Genomic DNA, 16,717 nt, shown 5'->3' on the forward strand with positions numbered 1-16,717 from the left:
CAGACAGTACATTTTATGTATAAAAAGGAAAGATTTATTTGTGATACTTAAAAGGACAAAAGAACTTTTTTTTTTGTAAAAATAAAAAGGGTACTTGTTGAGCAATGGAATGCAGTGCAACAGCAGGCATAAATACTACATAGTAATTTCTTTTAGATAACAACTAGTACAAATGGAAAAAAAAACAGCACAGCTGCAGTGATTAGGTAAGTGACAACAAGGCAGGCTCACAAAGGAGCACTTTCCTAAAACCTAACACAACCAGATCAGTCCGTCAAGGATTGTTTTTTTACAGCCTGCACACAGATGCTAGGACTAATGACACCGGAGCTGGCTGCCGGTGTCAAACGCTGATACTTCAGTTTGTGAGTAGATTTACAATTTCAGCTTTTTCCTGCGTCCTCGGCCATCGGGGGTTCCCTCTGGTTTACGTTTCTGTGCCTAGAAAAGAGTTGAAAAAGGTCAGAAATAAACAGAAACATGCTGAACATATTTACGTCCAATGTGTAAATAAAATCAATTTGAACTGAAATACTGGCACATAATTAAAACCATGCTGTTATCTAGTCTGCCGTGCATCCCATGATGTGAGAACGACTCCTGACTTACTGAGCTAGATTTTGGTCCTCTTTTCTTCTTCTCAGCCTTTTCTCTTTCCTCCAGCTCCATGTTCTCTCTCTCGATCAGCGTGATCAGAGTGTTGCATCGCCTCTGCAGCTCCTATACATTCAAAAGAGAATTACTTTAAAACAAAATAAAGTTTCATTGAAATAAAGAAACAGCAGGTCCACAAAAAAGGAGAATTTCAGTTTATTTATAGAGCGCCAATTCACAACAAAGTTGTCTCAGGACACTTTACAGGAACATTCACATACATAGAAAAGCTAATTAGTAAAGTCCTCTATCTAATGAAGCAGCAGACAAGTTGAATCTTCACTTCATCACCGTCTCCCATCCTGAGCAAGCACAATGGCAACAGTGGAAAGGAAAAACTCCTTTTAACAGGAAGAAACCTCCAATAGAACCAGGCTCAGGACAAGCGGCCATCTGCTACAACTGGCTGGGGTTGAGAGGACAGGAAGGAGAGAGAAATGGTGCCAGGGAGACAGAACGTACCATAGCAGTCCTGGATTTGAGGAACCAGTCGAAGCGGAACTGAGGGGAGTTGCGAATACACTGGCGAAGCTCGTCGTACACGCTCTCCTTGTCAAAGCCCAGCTTGTGAAGCATACAGATGAGGAAACGGTCCTCCTCCTCGGTATAGTTCTTGCCTTTGTTGGTGCCATAAGAGATCCGGAGCTGATGGAAGGGAGCTTTATAGCGACCGATCTGTAATCAGGGGTAAGAAAAAACCATTGAATTGTTGCACCAACAGTGCTCAGTGACGTGTAGCTAAGAAGCCAAACTGCTGCTAGCTACCTTTGAGTCCAACGCTTTCTTGATGCTGATTCGTCTCTGAATCCTGGCTTCTCCCCTTTCTATCTGAGCCATGATCTTTTCGATATCCTGCAACTCATTGCAGCGCTCCCAGAACACAGCTATAAAATAAACAAACAACAAAGTCGCAGAATTAGTTCAGCTAAGTCCGAGCTCTTCTGTTGCACAGAGAACAGATGTGTATATTCTGATTACCAGAATACTCCATGACTTCCTCGGGTGTTTTCCCCTCAACCTCTCTGGCAATGTTCTCGATATCGTCTCTTCCCCATTTCTCATTAGCTTTAATGAACTGGTTGAAGTCACGTTTGCTCCAAATAGTAAATCCCTGCAATGAATAATATGCTGTCAATAACTAACGAAAATACACTCAAATTATTTTCAAGTATACAAATTTTACACACAACATGAATCCTGATACCTGTTGCAGAAGGTTCTCCTTCTCCTCCAGTTCCTCCTCTGTGAGAGCTTCAGCCTCATCAATCTTGGCCTGCTCCTCCTTCTGGACCTGAGCTGAGTTGGGGATGTCTGGATTACGGGGAACCTGAGCAGATGCAGACGGATCAGCTTCAACACACCTCCAAAGACGTAACGATGACCTAAATGCTTGTCGTTTTATCTACCTTGTATCCTATTGTCTTTCTGTAGTACAGAATCTCTTTTTCCAGAAGCTCAAAAAGACGTGGAGGGAAGAACTGGAAGTCTTGGACATTTGGCTGCTTGGGGGGTCGAGGCGCCTGTCAAAGACACCGTGAAGTTTAGTCGTTATATTATCTGCTGTGTATGTTGTGTGTGGAGGGTGAAGAAGCTTACCTTGGGTGCTTTAGGCTCACTGACTCGCAGAGCTTCTCTGAAATACGCGTCCACGGCATAATTGGCTTTCCTTTCTCTTTTCGGAGGCTCGATCCAGTTGGTAATGACCTGAGGAGAAGAACAACCAGAAAGATTTAACTATTTTTGGGAAGTTTGCCAAATTGGATTCATGATAGTTTCTGCTTTTTGGCATCGAGGGGTTCCTATGTTATCGCTTTTGAGGAACACATCAGCAGCAGTTTCGATCATGACAAAACTGCCAAGTCTGTGTGAATGTTTGGTTTGTGCTACGAGTACTCAAAATCAGCTGATTTATGAGATCAACTGTAAGATGGAAGCGATTTGTGAGAATCGCAGGCCACCTGCAACTTCTAGGACTCGCCAGCATGTTGGGAGACGAGCTTGAATGAGGCTCAAATCACGAACCAGTGGAATGACAACAAATCTGGCCATTTTGGATCTTGAAAGTTCCAGCAGGACTCAAAAACTGGCAAGAAAAAAAAACAGTCTGCTGAAGAAAATCAACAATTGTGGCTTATCTGAATCGGACTCTACCGTTTGGCCTCGAAAGCAGGTCGACTGTCAAATTTCTCCTGGTAAATTTCAGAACTGCCGGCGGACCAACATCTTATCAGGACTATGGCCTATTCATGGACAAATCTCACCGTCTTGCCGTTAAATGCATATGTAATGTGTTATAAATATGCCGATAGGACAAGATGTGAAGAGATCTTTTTTGTAATACCACTATCCATCCTCATGGCATTTTACCTTTTTCTATCTAAAAAAGTCTTCTGATAAAGGGTAAGAGGCCGCGTTCCTGCAGCAGCAGCAACGTGCACTCCGCCCATCTTTCAGACGACTGTACGAACATAATCTCACTGCATCTCAGTACAATGATAAATAATGAAGCGTATTCTGATTCTGACAGACCAAACAGAAATTGGGAGCAAGTTTCACCTTCTTCTTCTCTCTGTAGTCCTCGCCTTCAAACGTGTACACACTGGTGTTCTCTGTGTCCATCGTGAAGTTTCTCAGAGAGCTCTCACCCAGAGACGACAGCTTTTCCTTCATCTCCATAGTCTAGCATTAAACAAGTGGAACGTTGGACATTTAGATACAGAACTTGAAAACCTTTTTGAATAAATGATTCTTACGGACTCACCTTCCTCTCACCGCGCTCCAGAATTGCGTCGATGTCGTCGTCGGTGATCTCGCTCTCCTTGGAAGCGAACACGTGGGTCGCACCGTGGCGGATGATGGAGAGCATCTCGTCTTTGCCGAGTTTGTTTGCACTTGGATCGACAAGTCTTCCTGGTAAATAAAAAGATAACCGATGACTCAAATCGTGCTGCTTAAGTTTTATTAGCAAACAGAAACGTTTTCATTTTTACTGATGTGTGGATTCTGGCTTCAAATTTTTAACAACGATGACACTTTCTACTTAATTCACTGCTTTGAATCGATTAAAATTATGGAAATAAAAACATATTTGACCACGACCGTGTGTAGTGGGCAGTTAAACATCTTAAATGATAGGATTTGCAGGTAAGAACAAGGACCTTGCTGGATGACGATAGAGTCCAGGCGTAGCTTCATCTCGGCCCTCTCCACAATCCTCTCCTCCACAGTGTTCTCGGTGATGAAACGGAAAACACGCACCTGCTTCTGCTGACCAATCCTGTGAGCTCGGTCCTGTCATGCAAACAATATTTATCTATTAACGGTCATGCATACATTTCCTCAACACAATCACAGACTTCCTGCCTTCTTAATGACAGTCAAGCCTGGGAGCTCACTCACCATGGCCTGTAGGTCGACCTGAGGGTTCCAGTCAGAGTCGTAGAGGATGACAACATCAGCTGTAGCCAGGTTAATGCCCAAACCACCAGCCCTGGTGCTCAACATGAAGATGAACTTAGAGCTGTTTGGTTCGTTGTATGCGTTAATGGAGATCTGGTTGTAAAAACAAACAGAGAGATAATTCATATGAAGTGTGTAGAAATTGCAGCTCCACAGAAAACAGAGTGAATGATAAGTGCTGAATTTCTTGTAGAATGAACTGTTAAAACAAGCAGAAGTGAAAGTCATTAAAGCCGTGACACACTCTATACCTGTCTTTCTTCGTGTGGCGTCTGACCGTCCAGGCGACAGTACTCGTAGTTCTTCCACATGCAATAGTCCTCCAAGATGTCCAGCACCCTGGTCATCTGACTGAAGATGAGCACACGAGACCCTAAAAATGTAACAAAAATAGAAAAATAAATAAAAATTACTTGTGAATGTATTTGAAGTATTTAGTGAGTAATGCAAATAATCCTGAAGTAAATCTAATTCTTTCTAATTTTTTTTTTAGCTCATTAGGGTTTGTTTACAGCGGCACAACTGGTAGAGCTGTTGCCTGTCAGCGAGGTCACTGGTTCAAATCCTGGTCCGGGGGCCTTTCTGGGTGGAGTGTGAATGTTCTCTTCGGGCATGCGTGGGTTTTCTCTGGGCACTCCGGTTTCCTCCCACAGACCAAAAACATGTAGAAGTATAAGTGCTGTGAAATTAGTTCTCTGCATTTAACCCATCACACCTGGGATACACCCAGGTGGAGCAGTGGGCAGCTATGGAAGTGCCTGGGGAGCAATTAGTGATTGGGTGTTTTGCTCAGAGACACCACGACATGTGGAAATGGCTGGGAGTCGAACCACGACTTTCTGGTCCCAAGTGGTCTGCCCTGCCTCTACCCCATCTCAGCCTCATGCATGTTAGACTGATTGATAACTCTAAAGTGTCTCTAGGTGTGAGTGAGAGAGTGAATGGTTTGTCTCTATATGTCTTTGTGATGGACTGGAGACCTGTCCAGGGTGTCCCCTGCCTCTTGCACAGTGATAGCTGAACATGAGCACCAGTGACCCACCCCCCCGGTAACCAGAAAAGGAAGAGGTTGGTAAAGATGACTGATGGATTTGTACACAAAAATGCTAGTTTACAGTCTAAAGAGGCGAATCCATCGAGGACCTGACTCAACCTCGTTAGATTTATCTACCTGGATTACTGAGCGTGCATCAGGATGCTAGTTTATAGTACTACCACAATACTATGAACTAAACTTTTACAGTTTTCAGAGATGGTCTTCATACCCTGCTCCTTCATTTTCGGCAGTAACTTGTCCAGCACTACCATCTTTCCACTGTTCACCGCCAGGTGCAGGTCGGTGGTGTAAGGGGGGCCTGGCTCGGCCCCGTCAAAAAGATATGGGTGGTTGCAGCATTTCCTGAGCTGCATGAGAACGTTCAGCAGACGCATCTTGTCCATTTTACCCGCAGAGTTCAGGATGTCGATGTCCTTCATGAGGATCTTTGTGTACCTGATGGGGTTTGAGAAAATTATTGTTCAGACCAAATTATACAAAGTTGTTTGTTACAAAAAGAAAAAAGCTTAGAGTTCATTCAGAGCCTCAGTGTTTTATTGGAAACTTTAAAGTTGTCTTAATTTCTCAGCCTTTAAATAAATTTAAAATAAATCTGCTTATTCTTATGAAAAACATGGTGTTTCGTTTTATTTTAAAGGTTCGGTGTGTTTGTTTCTCCAGGCATGAAACGTTTAAAAAAATAGGCAAAACACGTTTGTCTTATGAGGTCAAAAAGTTTTAAAGTGTCAGGAAGGATGCTCACCACTCACGCTGCATCTTACTTAGACCCACATATATCTTGATCTCTTTTTTGGGCAACAGAGTCTTCTCCACGTCTGCTTTGATACGACGGAGCAGGAAGGGGCGCAGCACCTACGCAACAACAACAAGGTATTTGAATGAATATACAAACATAAAAATGTTGGGTTAAAAAAAAAATTCCAATAAAGAAGCTCCATAACGTACGGTGTGAAGACGTTCAACCAACTTTTGATCGCCTAAGCAGTTGTTTGTATCAAACCATGAATCAAAATCCTAAAAGACAAACAGAAAGGGATTATTTATTGAACACACTGCCTAAACACAATCAATAAGAGAGTTTGGAGAGAAGTCAACACCTCAGATGAATTGAAGACGTCAGGCAACAGGAAGTTGAGCAGAGCCCAAAGCTCATGCAGGTTGTTCTGAAGGGGTGTTCCGGTTAGAAGCAGACGATTGGTTGTTTTAAACTCGCGCACGATTTCTGAAAGCTAAACCGAAGCAAAGACGTCCGTATCAGATTATTCTGCAGTGATGCATGTAAACGTTTATATCGTTTCATTTCTGCAGCTGTCTGACCTTTGACTTCTCGTTCTTGATCCTGTGAGCTTCATCGATCACCAGGTATCTCCAGTTGAACTTTTTGAACACGGCTTTTTCAATAATGAGCATTTCGTAGGATGTGACGCAGACGTCCCACTCTCCTGGCAGCAAGACGTCTCTGATCAGGGCAGTCTACATTTGCAGCAAAGACATTTAGTTTAAAATCAGAAAAAAAATGAATTTAGTTGTGACCTGTGCTGGCAAAACGAGTCAGAATGATCTCAGGCTGTAGTGCAAAATAAAAAAAATAAAAAATAAAAAAAATGTTTTGCCATAACTGAGATTTGCATAAAAAGGAATCTATAAAGACACCACCTAGCAATCCTGTTAACTACAATGGCATATAATCTTCCTAATCTTCTTTTAAATCAAAGATTTCTAACAGGTCTGAAATAAATTCAGAATTAACGTATTTTCTGCCGTACCCGTCGCATCAGCCCAAATATGTCTAAAAAATGGAAAAATCTATAAATACATCACTTCGCCATGAAAGTCGCATCTATTATGCGTCACCGTTGACAACCCGGAAACGTGGGCCGGTGTGCCAAAAATTGATGGGCTGCCAAATGGTGTGTACAGGAGGACTTTAACAAGAATTTAACAAGATTAACACTTAAAAACAATTATTTGTTTGCTCAACATTATAGTAAAGATGTGTCTCAGTCTAACTTTTACTTAATAAATGCACTTTGACGGTCAAATCATCTGTATTTCAAAACCCGATCGGTGGAAACGGCGGGCACGCGCAGAGGGACGAGCCTCCGCATTTCTTCAAAATTTAACAAGAAAAGCACCTAAACAATTATTTGTTTGCTTGAAATTATAGCAAAGGTGTGTCTCAGTTGAACATTTACTTAATAAATGCACTTTAATGGTCAAATTAGCGGCATTTCGCTAGGGCGGTGCAGCTGTTTTGACTTGCTCCAAGCAGCGAGCAGAACGAACGAAGATGGAGGTCTATGGCAAGTCGATTGTGTCATTAATAGCTGGTAAAGATTCTCAGTCATCTAGGACATGGTAAATTAAAAAAGTTTAAGACAAAACCAATAAAGTATAAAGCAAAGTATAATAAATAAAGTCCAGTTGTTTTTGTATTGAACGTTTTTGAATTTATCATTATAGCCACTTTTACCTTTGGTTGGCCCTGTCGCTGTTTAAAATGCTCTATAAATAAAATGGTATGGTATGGGGTTTTTTTTTAACAACGGCATGCCGTACTACTCTGCTGCCATCTAGTGGCTGAAAATGGTACTGTTCAATCTTTTTTCCCCCAGTCAGAATTAATGAAAACGGTCATATCTCAGCCAAAAATTGGTTTATAAATTTAGGGAAAAAATCCATAAATATGTCGCTTCGGCCTATAAGTCGCAGGGCATGTAAATTATGCAAACAACCGCGACTTATAGGCTGAAAAATACGGTATTCAGAAATAAACCTTTTAATTCTGATAATTAAAGATTCTTTGAAATTGATTGTTTTTCTCTGCTGGCTGCTGTAGCGCTGGGAAATTCCTTTGTATAATATTTGGCCTCATCGTGAAGCATGGACATTCGCTTTAATAAATATAGAGCTAGAATTCCCACCAACATCACTCCAGATGTTTCAAACTGGTGCTCTTGTAAACAAAACTAGTCGATTGCAAGGCCATGTAATAAATCACAACATATGCATATCATTTTGAAGATTGAGATTAAAATTTTGAAAATAACTCAATATTCTCATTGTGACTCATTTTGCCAGCACAAGTCAAATTTCATTCCCAAGTAGTTTCCATACAATAACGTTGGTCAAATCTATTGACAAACACACTGTTTCTAACATGTATCAAGCTAGCAAAGTAAATGATTTTAGTGTAAAATTACAAATAATCAAGCAGCAAATAACTAAATTCACATTTGTCTTTTCAGCTACCAAATGTTGACCCAGCTTACCCTCTGATCTCTGTCTCCGATCAGACAAACTGCACGCAGCGAGGGAACCCATCGTTTGAATTCGTTCATCCAGTTGTAGAGGGTGGACTTGGGAACAAGCACCATGTGTGGGCCAGGGATATTTCTGTAGTGTTTCATGTAACCCAGCAAGGCAATCGTCTGAAGGGTTTTTCCCAGTCCCTGAGAACAAGGTGACAGTGTGTTGAGACAAATAAAACTGGAGAAAAAAAAAACACGCTCTTAAATTTAGACGTCAACAATTATGGCGGCGAAAAAATACTGACCATCTCATCTGCGAGGATGCCATTGATTCCATTCTCATACAAAGAAATGAGCCAGTTCAGACCACGAACCTGATAGTCCCTCATCTTTCCTGTTTTTACATCTACAGAAAAGAAGAAAAAAAAAAATCAGGAGCTGCTTATTCAGTTTATTTCATAAAAACCAATGCTCAAAACTTCGCCTCAACACAAAAACAGTTTATAACTCACATGAAGGAGATTCGTCAAAGCGAGTGCACACGTTGGTGGTCTTTGTGCTCTCGTTAAGAAGCTCCTCATCCTCCTCTTGTTCTGTGCGTCGATGGCGGTTGCTGTCAAACACAATGATTCAAGAGAAACTTTTTTAATTTTTAATAATTCAAGATTATTCATTTGTGTAGTCTAAAAATAAAACTACAGTAATTGCCGGTGTATAAGCTGCTACTTTTTGATTTTACACAATTTGGACACTGCGTCTTATACACAGCCATGGCTAATTTATGTATTTTTATTATAACAATTACGGTAAAAGAAAATTTTTCACGAGTCACGAGGACTCATCCCCAAAGAGAGGGTTAATGAGGCTACCTGTTTACGGTAAATGAAGGTAAAAAAATATGACCAGTGAAATCACCGGATAGGTACAGGACGTGTGTGATGATGTTTTTCGGAGCCTGTTCAATTCTGACACTGAAGAGGATGACTTTAATGGTTTTAGTGCACAGGAGGAAGATGAACATAGAGATGAGTGATTTCTGTTAAACTACCGGTCCTTTTTCTTTTACCAGCCACGTTAAAGGCATTGTTCAGAAAAAAAACATTTACCATGTACTGTATGAAGTGTATTTTTGTGTTTTACTGGTACATATTTAAATAAAAGTTTTTAAAATCTTTCTGTGCCAATATGTGTTTAAATATTTCATTTTCAGCTCACTTCTGAACAAATGAAATGGAGAGCGGAGGTGAGAACGGGACAGGAGTCCTGTGGGCTCCACAGAGCAGAAGTCAAATTTATTTTAAAAGCAGTCAGTCAAGTATTTTGTGTATACCGGTACATATTTAAATAAAAGTTTTTAAAAAATCTTTCTGTGTACGGTAAATATTAGGGGTGCACAGATAAATTGGCCGGCTGATTTATTGGCCCTAATTTCCTTAACTTTGGGAAATCAGCCGATACTTGCATGAGAAACCGATTTTACAGATTTTTTTTTGTTTTAACAACAATTGTCTGAACTTCCTTTATATTTCAGAGCACTACCTCATGACCAGTTAAAACAAGTTTGTTTGTTTCTAGGATATTATTCAAGGGTATTTTATTTCAATAAAATAAGATTAGAAAATTGAAGGTGCGTTGTGACCTTATAACACCTGACAGTGTCGCTTATAAAACAAAATCGGTATCGGCAGGTCAGACTTTTTAGAAATCGGTGATCAGCCAGAAAACTGCAATCGGTGCACCGCTAGTAAATATCATGGATGTTGAGCTAAAAAAACATGTTTTTAATCATGTTACAAGCTCACAGCGAGAGAACGGGAGGGGCTAGTCTCTCCCAGTGAGTCACGACTCGTGCGCTGCATAAAGTCGTCTAATTTCTTTATAAAACACATCTTAAAAACAGCAGCTGTTACCAAAAGGTTCTTAAAATAAAAATCAGTGGCAGTAATTTAATGAACATTTACTGGTACGTATTCTGCTGTGGTTCACTGCCGGTCACATGACCGTGGCACTGTGACAATGGGAACTGTGGGTAAAATTTACCGGTAGGTCGATTTTTAATACGGTAAATTATAAGAGTTTCCAGTGATTAATGGTAGTCTGTTCTTAGTCTAGTTGTTTTCTGTTCATTCAGTAGGTTGAAGGTTATAAAGTAAAGTAAACCATGAGTCAGAGAAGCTGGTCAGTCTGCCTGTGTGTTGAAAAGCAAACCTACTGGTAAAGTCTATGAGTCGCCATCTGGTGGTTGACTCTTGTACTACAACAAGAGCTGCACATTTATCTCAAGAGCTGGGCAGTTTCTGATACAATGTGGACACTTGCAGCGTATACACAGGGGCATCTTGTTAATGTACAAAATTGTGTTTTATTTTAAATTTAGTGTGCGCGGCTTACACTACGGTGTGCTCTACAGATCGGAAATTACAGTACACAAGTTAAATCAAGTTTTTGTGGGGACGAAGACTCACTCTCCGACAGATAGCAGGTTCTGTTTCTCATCCTTCTTGATCCGAGGACGCCCCGGCTTCATCTTCAGAGGGGATGTGGGGGTCTTCTGTGCAGCCGGTTGGATGAAGTGAGCAAACAACTCGGTTTGCTTCAGCAGATATTCAAATCTGTTGGTTCGGTCTGTTTGCTGCATTACACAAGAAGGAAGGTCTCAACACTCATGTTACCAAACACTAGTCGTAAACCAGTGAAAAAAAATCTATTTACCACTTTCTCCTCATAACCTGGAGTAGAATCTTTAGTCTTTGTTGACGATGAGGAGGATGCATCTTGACCATCAGCACCTGTATCCGAGGAGGATTCCTTTCCAGCATCTGAAGAGTCAGACTTCTCCTTAACAGCACGAGAGTGGAAACAGAACATTTGTAATTACATGCAATGTTTTGATTTTTCTAAATACTGCAGAAAAGAAAGAACTAGATAATGAGGATGAAGCAACAGGACCTGTGGAAAGTGCTCTGGTTTTTGTATAAAAGACCAAAATATTAACAAAGCTCTTCTATAATTAAAAAAACTAATCACACTAAGTTGTTATCATTAAAACAGTGAGTGTTATGCTGGTGTGTGTTTTCTATGAAATGTATTTAAATATTTGTGCTATTACACACATCAGTGGTAATTATAGCAATGGTTTGTTATCTGGGTGTCCAAATACTTCTTTAAAAAGTATTCAGTTGATCCAAAATGCTGCTGCCAGAGTCTTAACTGGAGTTAATGGGAGAGATCATATCTCTCCAGTTTTTTTTTTTTTTTTTCATTCAACCTTTATTTAGACAAGTTAATCCCACTGAGCCTCGAGGACTCATTTACCAGAGAGACCTGAGACCATTTCAGCTTCTCTCCATTGGCTCCCTGTCAAAATAAGATCTGAATTCAAAATCTTACTTCTAACCTACAAAGCCCTCAACAACCTAGCTCCATCTTATATTTGAGATCTTATTGTTCCATACTTTCCCAACAGAGCACTTAGCTCTCAGACTGCAGGTTTACTTGTGGTTCCTAGTTTCCAAAAGCAGAATGGGAGGCAGATCTTCCAGTTATCAGGCTCCTCTCTCGTGGAACCAACTTCCAGTTTCTGTCCGTGAGACTGACACATTGTCCAGTTTTAAAACTGGGCTTAAGACTTTCCTTTTTGATAAATCCTATTATTAGAGTTGGCTTGTCATGCTGCTATAGACTTAGACTACTAGAGGGCAAATTGTTCACATTTCCTGAAATGAATTGTAAAAAATGAGTAGTTTTCATTTTATATTATTTCTATCTCAACATGTGATTCTCAACCTGCCATTGTGTATCTGTTCCTCCTTCCTGTTCCTCTCAAACCCAGCCGGTCGAAGCAGATGGCTGCTTGTCGTGAGTCTGGTTCTACTAAAGGTTTCTTCCTCATGAGGGAGTTTTTCCTTTCCACTGTCGCCTTCATGCTTGCTCAAGATGAGAGTTCTGTGATGAAGTTAAATTCAAAGCAGTCTGCTCCTCAGGTAAATAGTGTTAACACACTTTTGATGTATATGAATGTTTCTGTTCAGTGCCCTGAGATGACTTCTGTTGTGACTTGGTGCTATATAAATAATCTGAATTGAAATGATATTATGGCCATAAATCACCACGCTGTTGCAATGAGAAATTGCCTTCTCTAGGGCATTAGGGTATTTAATCAGCTTGAAACCCCCATAGAAACCCATCCAGTCAGTGTTACAAGATGCTCAAAATGTTTTATGTTACAACCATCTAACTAATATGTGTCAAACTCGAGGCCTGGGGGCCCAAAGGTGGCCCTCGTTGACATCTTATCTGGCCCCCCAAGATGTTATTTTAAATGTAAAATACTTTTATCACTTTAATTTTTTCAGTAATCTTAGATTATGATGTGAAAAGTGCAACAGAGAACGTCAAATGAGACAAATCAAACTCTTGTTGAGGAACCTGCAACTAAGAAAAGATGCTGGGTATCTAACTTGAGTTCATGTAGATTCTGAATTTGGCCCTTAGTTTGAAAAGGGTTTGAATTTTGGCTCCCTGTTGTGAGTAACACCCCTGATCTATGTGGACTTTTGGTAAATATGGGTTGTTTTCACATCACAAAGGCAAAAAAGCCAAACCTGGAAAGGGACAAGGATTTTAAAATATTTAAAAATCTCTAAAAATATAAAGGTATTCAGAAAGGCTCTGAAATGCAGCTGATTTTAAGACGTCTGACTCCCTCCTGGAAAGAAAGCAAAGAAAACTGAGATGCTCTGAACTTTTCCAGAGCTCATTGTAGGTTGTAAGAGTGTTTTTCTTGTGTGTTTTGCATAAGTATGCGTAGACTAGAACTGATGCTCACAGTAAAGCTTTTTTTTTATGACTTCGATCGTTGCTGTGAAACTGAAGTCAAAGTTGAACATAGCTCGCAGATGAAATCGCGGCGCTCACACAACCATCGCTGACCTGCTGATCTTAAAAACAAAGAGGCGGACGGGACGTGAGGGGGTTCTCTCTCACACTGAAAACTGAACATAATTACAACAAAGCGACGACCCCATCTGCTTTAGGATTGGACAAAGAGGCAAGTGTGGGTAGTAGCAGCAGTAATGGTCGGCGGACTGCAGTTCTTTATCCATCGTCTCGTTAGCTTTAGTCAAAGCCAGGCACCGAGCTGCTGCTGCTCTTAGCTAATGATAGCGCCGCCGCTAGCTAACAAGTTCGAGCCAAATTTATCAGTAAAAAGTGTGTTTTATACAGCCAAAATCAACATATCCTAACCGAAGGTGGAGAACGGTAGCTTTGACAATTGTAAACGTATGCGGCTTGTTGAACAGACATATTCTTGATTAAGGAGAGCGGACAATGCCCGTTTAAAACCGTCTTACCTCCGCTGCCCCGGCGGCTTCCTCTAGTTCAGTTGGCTCTTCCCGCTGTTCCACGCAGTTTTCGCTTTCGGACATTGTTGTTCGATTTCTTCTATTTTGGATATGCTGTTCGTTGTAAGGTGCCCGACGTGTTCCCGTTTAAAAGTTGTGATGGATTATTAGAACTTAACAGCAAAAAATTGAATCGAGTCTGCTTAGAATGAAAGACGTACCGGTCGGCCGACAAGCACGTTCAGGTTAGCAAAGGTTTTTTTTGTCGCTCACCCGCGCTACGGCGCTCTATCGCGAGACTTGGCTGCGCAGCGTTCACGGACCGTTGGAGATTTTGTCATCCGGGTTAGTGTGGGACGTCATTCAGAATAAAAACTGTGAAAACGAGGTTTTAATCTATTTTTCTTAAAAAATGGTTTGACAGAGGCATTGTTCATGTACATCAATTATTCAACAAAGAAGGCAACACTTACAGTGAATTTCTTACTTATAATTTTCCAGTACTGCCAAGAGAATTTGAAATAATACTGACTATTTGACTGAAGAATTATTAATTGGCAACTCTGACCCATTTTTAAGTCAAAATACAAATACAAATGTATTAGAAAATTGGTAATTAGAGACTATCAGTAAATCTGCTTCTGTATTTTTCTGGGATAATGTATTTAGTGATATTTGTTGGAAAAATGTTTGGTTGTTGCCTAGAAAATACTTCATAATTAATAAGATACGAGAAGTGTCCCTAAAGATTCTGCATCAATGCTGTCCTGTCAATAGTATAATCCCTAAGTACTGTCCAAATATAGACCCAATGTGTTAACTCTGCCACGCATCTGAGGAAAACATCACCCATCGTTTCTAGGACTGTCCTTACACTAAGTTGTTCTGGAAATACATTTTCTTGTTTGTGAACAGAAAGTTAGAAACAGACTTATTTGACGCTAAAACTATACTGTTTGGTTTCTTCTGTTTGAATATTTCAAGCAAGAAAGTTTTTCTTGTAAACTAGCCAAATTTCACATCAACAGCTGTAAATTTTCCATGCTAAAACCCAGATTTACAGGGTTTTTTTTTTACTTTTATTTCGTCTTATTTGTCCACTTTAAAGTATTGCACCAAGGCAAAAGCCTTAAAGACTAAAACACTGTAACAAATTTTTATTGTCAACTGCCCAAAACATATTTTCACATTATTATTTGCTTGTATTTCTATTTTGTCATGCCTGCCTTAAGTGGTGAGCCATGTTTGCTGTTGCAGGATTTTGTTGTACTGGTTTTGTATAAATAAAGATTAAACAAAAAATGTTTTAGGGGCCCCTCTTACCACTGGATTAAGGGAGAGCCCAGACACCCTGCGGAGAAAACATTTCAGCCGCTTGATTTCAGGTCCTCTAATGGATTCAAAAAATTTAAAAAATATAGACATGTTTTGTCTTTAATTCCAAATACTTCTTCAGTCTGAGGAGCTGTACTAACCTCAGTCTTAGGGTGCATTATAAATAACATCTCATAGTGGGTCATCAACCTGTTTGTTGTTAACATTCAAAACTAGCTGTTCACATGATCAAGGAGGACCATCAGCCTAGCAGCACCTTGATGGCTGCTTACTATTCACAGGAGGCTGAGTGATAACAGCCTCCGCCCCGTTCCTCTCTCAAACCATCGTTCCTCTCTGTCCAGGATATGAACATCTTCATCCCTGAAAGAGTGACCGCTGGCCTGGAGATGAGTGTAGACCGCAGAGTCCTGGCCTGATGATGTTGATCTTCTGTGCTGGGCCATCCTTTTGGCCAGTGGCTGTTTAGTTTCCCCGATGTAAGACTGATCACCTTCCTGACACTGAACAGCATACACAACATTACTCTGTTTGTGCCAGGGGACTGGATCTTTGGGATGAACCAATCTTTGCCGTAATGTATTTTGGGGTTTAAAAGCCACTGGGACGTTGTGTTTAGAAAATAAACGTCTCAGTTTCTCTGATACTCCCTCAACATATGGAATGACCACTGGTCTGGGTCTGGGTTCCTCCTTTTCACCTGATGGCTGACTGGAGTCCTGTTGGGGTTTCTTCTCTGCTTTCAGGAAGGCCCAGTTAGGATATCCACATTGCTCTTGAGCCTGTCTTGTGTGGGATTTCTCCTTCTGCCTGGCTCCTGAGTTAGGAGCCATATACAGTATCATATGGATATCAAAACTTTCAGGAGAAGGGTGCTATGACTTTTGGTATTGGTGCAACTTTAGCTTTTTGAAATCTTTAACTGTCACTTTTTTCTCATAAGAAAAGAATTGAGCTCATTTTACATCCTCAGATCTTTAAATCTGTTTAAAACATTTTACTGATCACACATTTTGTTCTGGTCCAGCTTCTTTCAGCTTCCTTGTGCAAATTTATACATTTTTCAGCTACCCAACATTTTTCAGTCAGGTTATCTGGACAGTTTCTTTTTTTTTTGTTTGTTTGTGCTGAAACGTTTCAACTTCGATCCGGAAGGCTTACTCCTTAGAGTAAGCTGTTGGAGGAAAAAACAGATTTGTTGTGTGTTTCCTTGACTGATGAAGCCTTCCGGATCAAAGGCGAAATGTTTCAGCACAAAAAAAAAACTGTCAAGATGACCTTTTCATTCAACCTTTATTTAGACAGGTAATCCCATTGAGCCTCGAGGACTCATTTACAAGAGAGACATGATTTCAACAAAGAAAGATGACAACAATGGACAACAGCAACAACAATAAACAGTTATAAAAAGTCAAACTGCAGTTTGTTTGTTTTTTTGTTATTTTTAATGTTGGATTTTATACCTGGATTATTGAGCATGGACTTTGTTGTTTTCAACCAGTTTGACAAGACTGTCAACAAGGAAGAGGGCCGGCAATGGAGGAGGGGGCGTACCAAAGAGACCATTTTATCACAAGCAGAACTGGTTTGTTCCACTTTGGAGTAAGCTGTTGGGG

At 40.4% G+C, this 16,717-nt stretch overlaps 1 protein-coding gene across 1 annotated transcript; it reads right to left on the bottom strand.

The window, feature by feature from the left end:
- Positions 1 to 266: 266 nt before the first annotated feature.
- Positions 267 to 14,070, bottom strand: smarca5 (SWI/SNF related, matrix associated, actin dependent regulator of chromatin, subfamily a, member 5). Its single transcript, XM_037689958.1, has 24 exons — positions 13,776 to 14,070; positions 11,134 to 11,259; positions 10,887 to 11,053; positions 8,934 to 9,034; positions 8,727 to 8,827; positions 8,443 to 8,622; positions 6,488 to 6,643; positions 6,268 to 6,399; positions 6,116 to 6,184; positions 5,913 to 6,022; positions 5,379 to 5,605; positions 4,365 to 4,486; positions 4,054 to 4,206; positions 3,813 to 3,945; positions 3,416 to 3,564; positions 3,211 to 3,333; positions 2,251 to 2,358; positions 2,061 to 2,174; positions 1,859 to 1,981; positions 1,633 to 1,765; positions 1,420 to 1,538; positions 1,117 to 1,329; positions 610 to 720; positions 267 to 441 (listed from the first exon to the last, which is right to left on the bottom strand). The coding sequence occupies exons 1-24, from the start codon at positions 13,848 to 13,850 to the stop codon at positions 376 to 378; spliced, it is 3,111 nt and encodes a 1,036-aa protein (XP_037545886.1). The 5' UTR covers positions 13,851 to 14,070; the 3' UTR covers positions 267 to 375.
- Between the last annotated feature and the right edge of the window lie 2,647 nt (positions 14,071 to 16,717).

Source organism: Nematolebias whitei, chromosome 16 (assembly GCF_014905685.2).
Source record: "Nematolebias whitei isolate Nwh7 chromosome 16, NemWhi1, whole genome shotgun sequence".
In the NCBI taxonomy this organism is placed as follows: domain Eukaryota; kingdom Metazoa; phylum Chordata; class Actinopteri; order Cyprinodontiformes; family Rivulidae; genus Nematolebias; species Nematolebias whitei.

Coding starts and splice junctions, on each gene's coding strand:
- smarca5 (XM_037689958.1), bottom strand. CDS start 13,850: ATGTCCGAAAGCGAAAACTGCGTGGAACAGCGGGAAGAGCCAACTGAA. Junction 4,487..5,378: donor GCCGAAAATGAAGGAGCAGG/GTATGAAGACCA, acceptor TTACATTTTTAG/GGTCTCGTGTGCTCATCTTC. Junction 1,766..1,858: donor AGGAGAACCTTCTGCAACAG/GTATCAGGATTC, acceptor TATTCATTGCAG/GGATTTACTATTTGGAGCAA.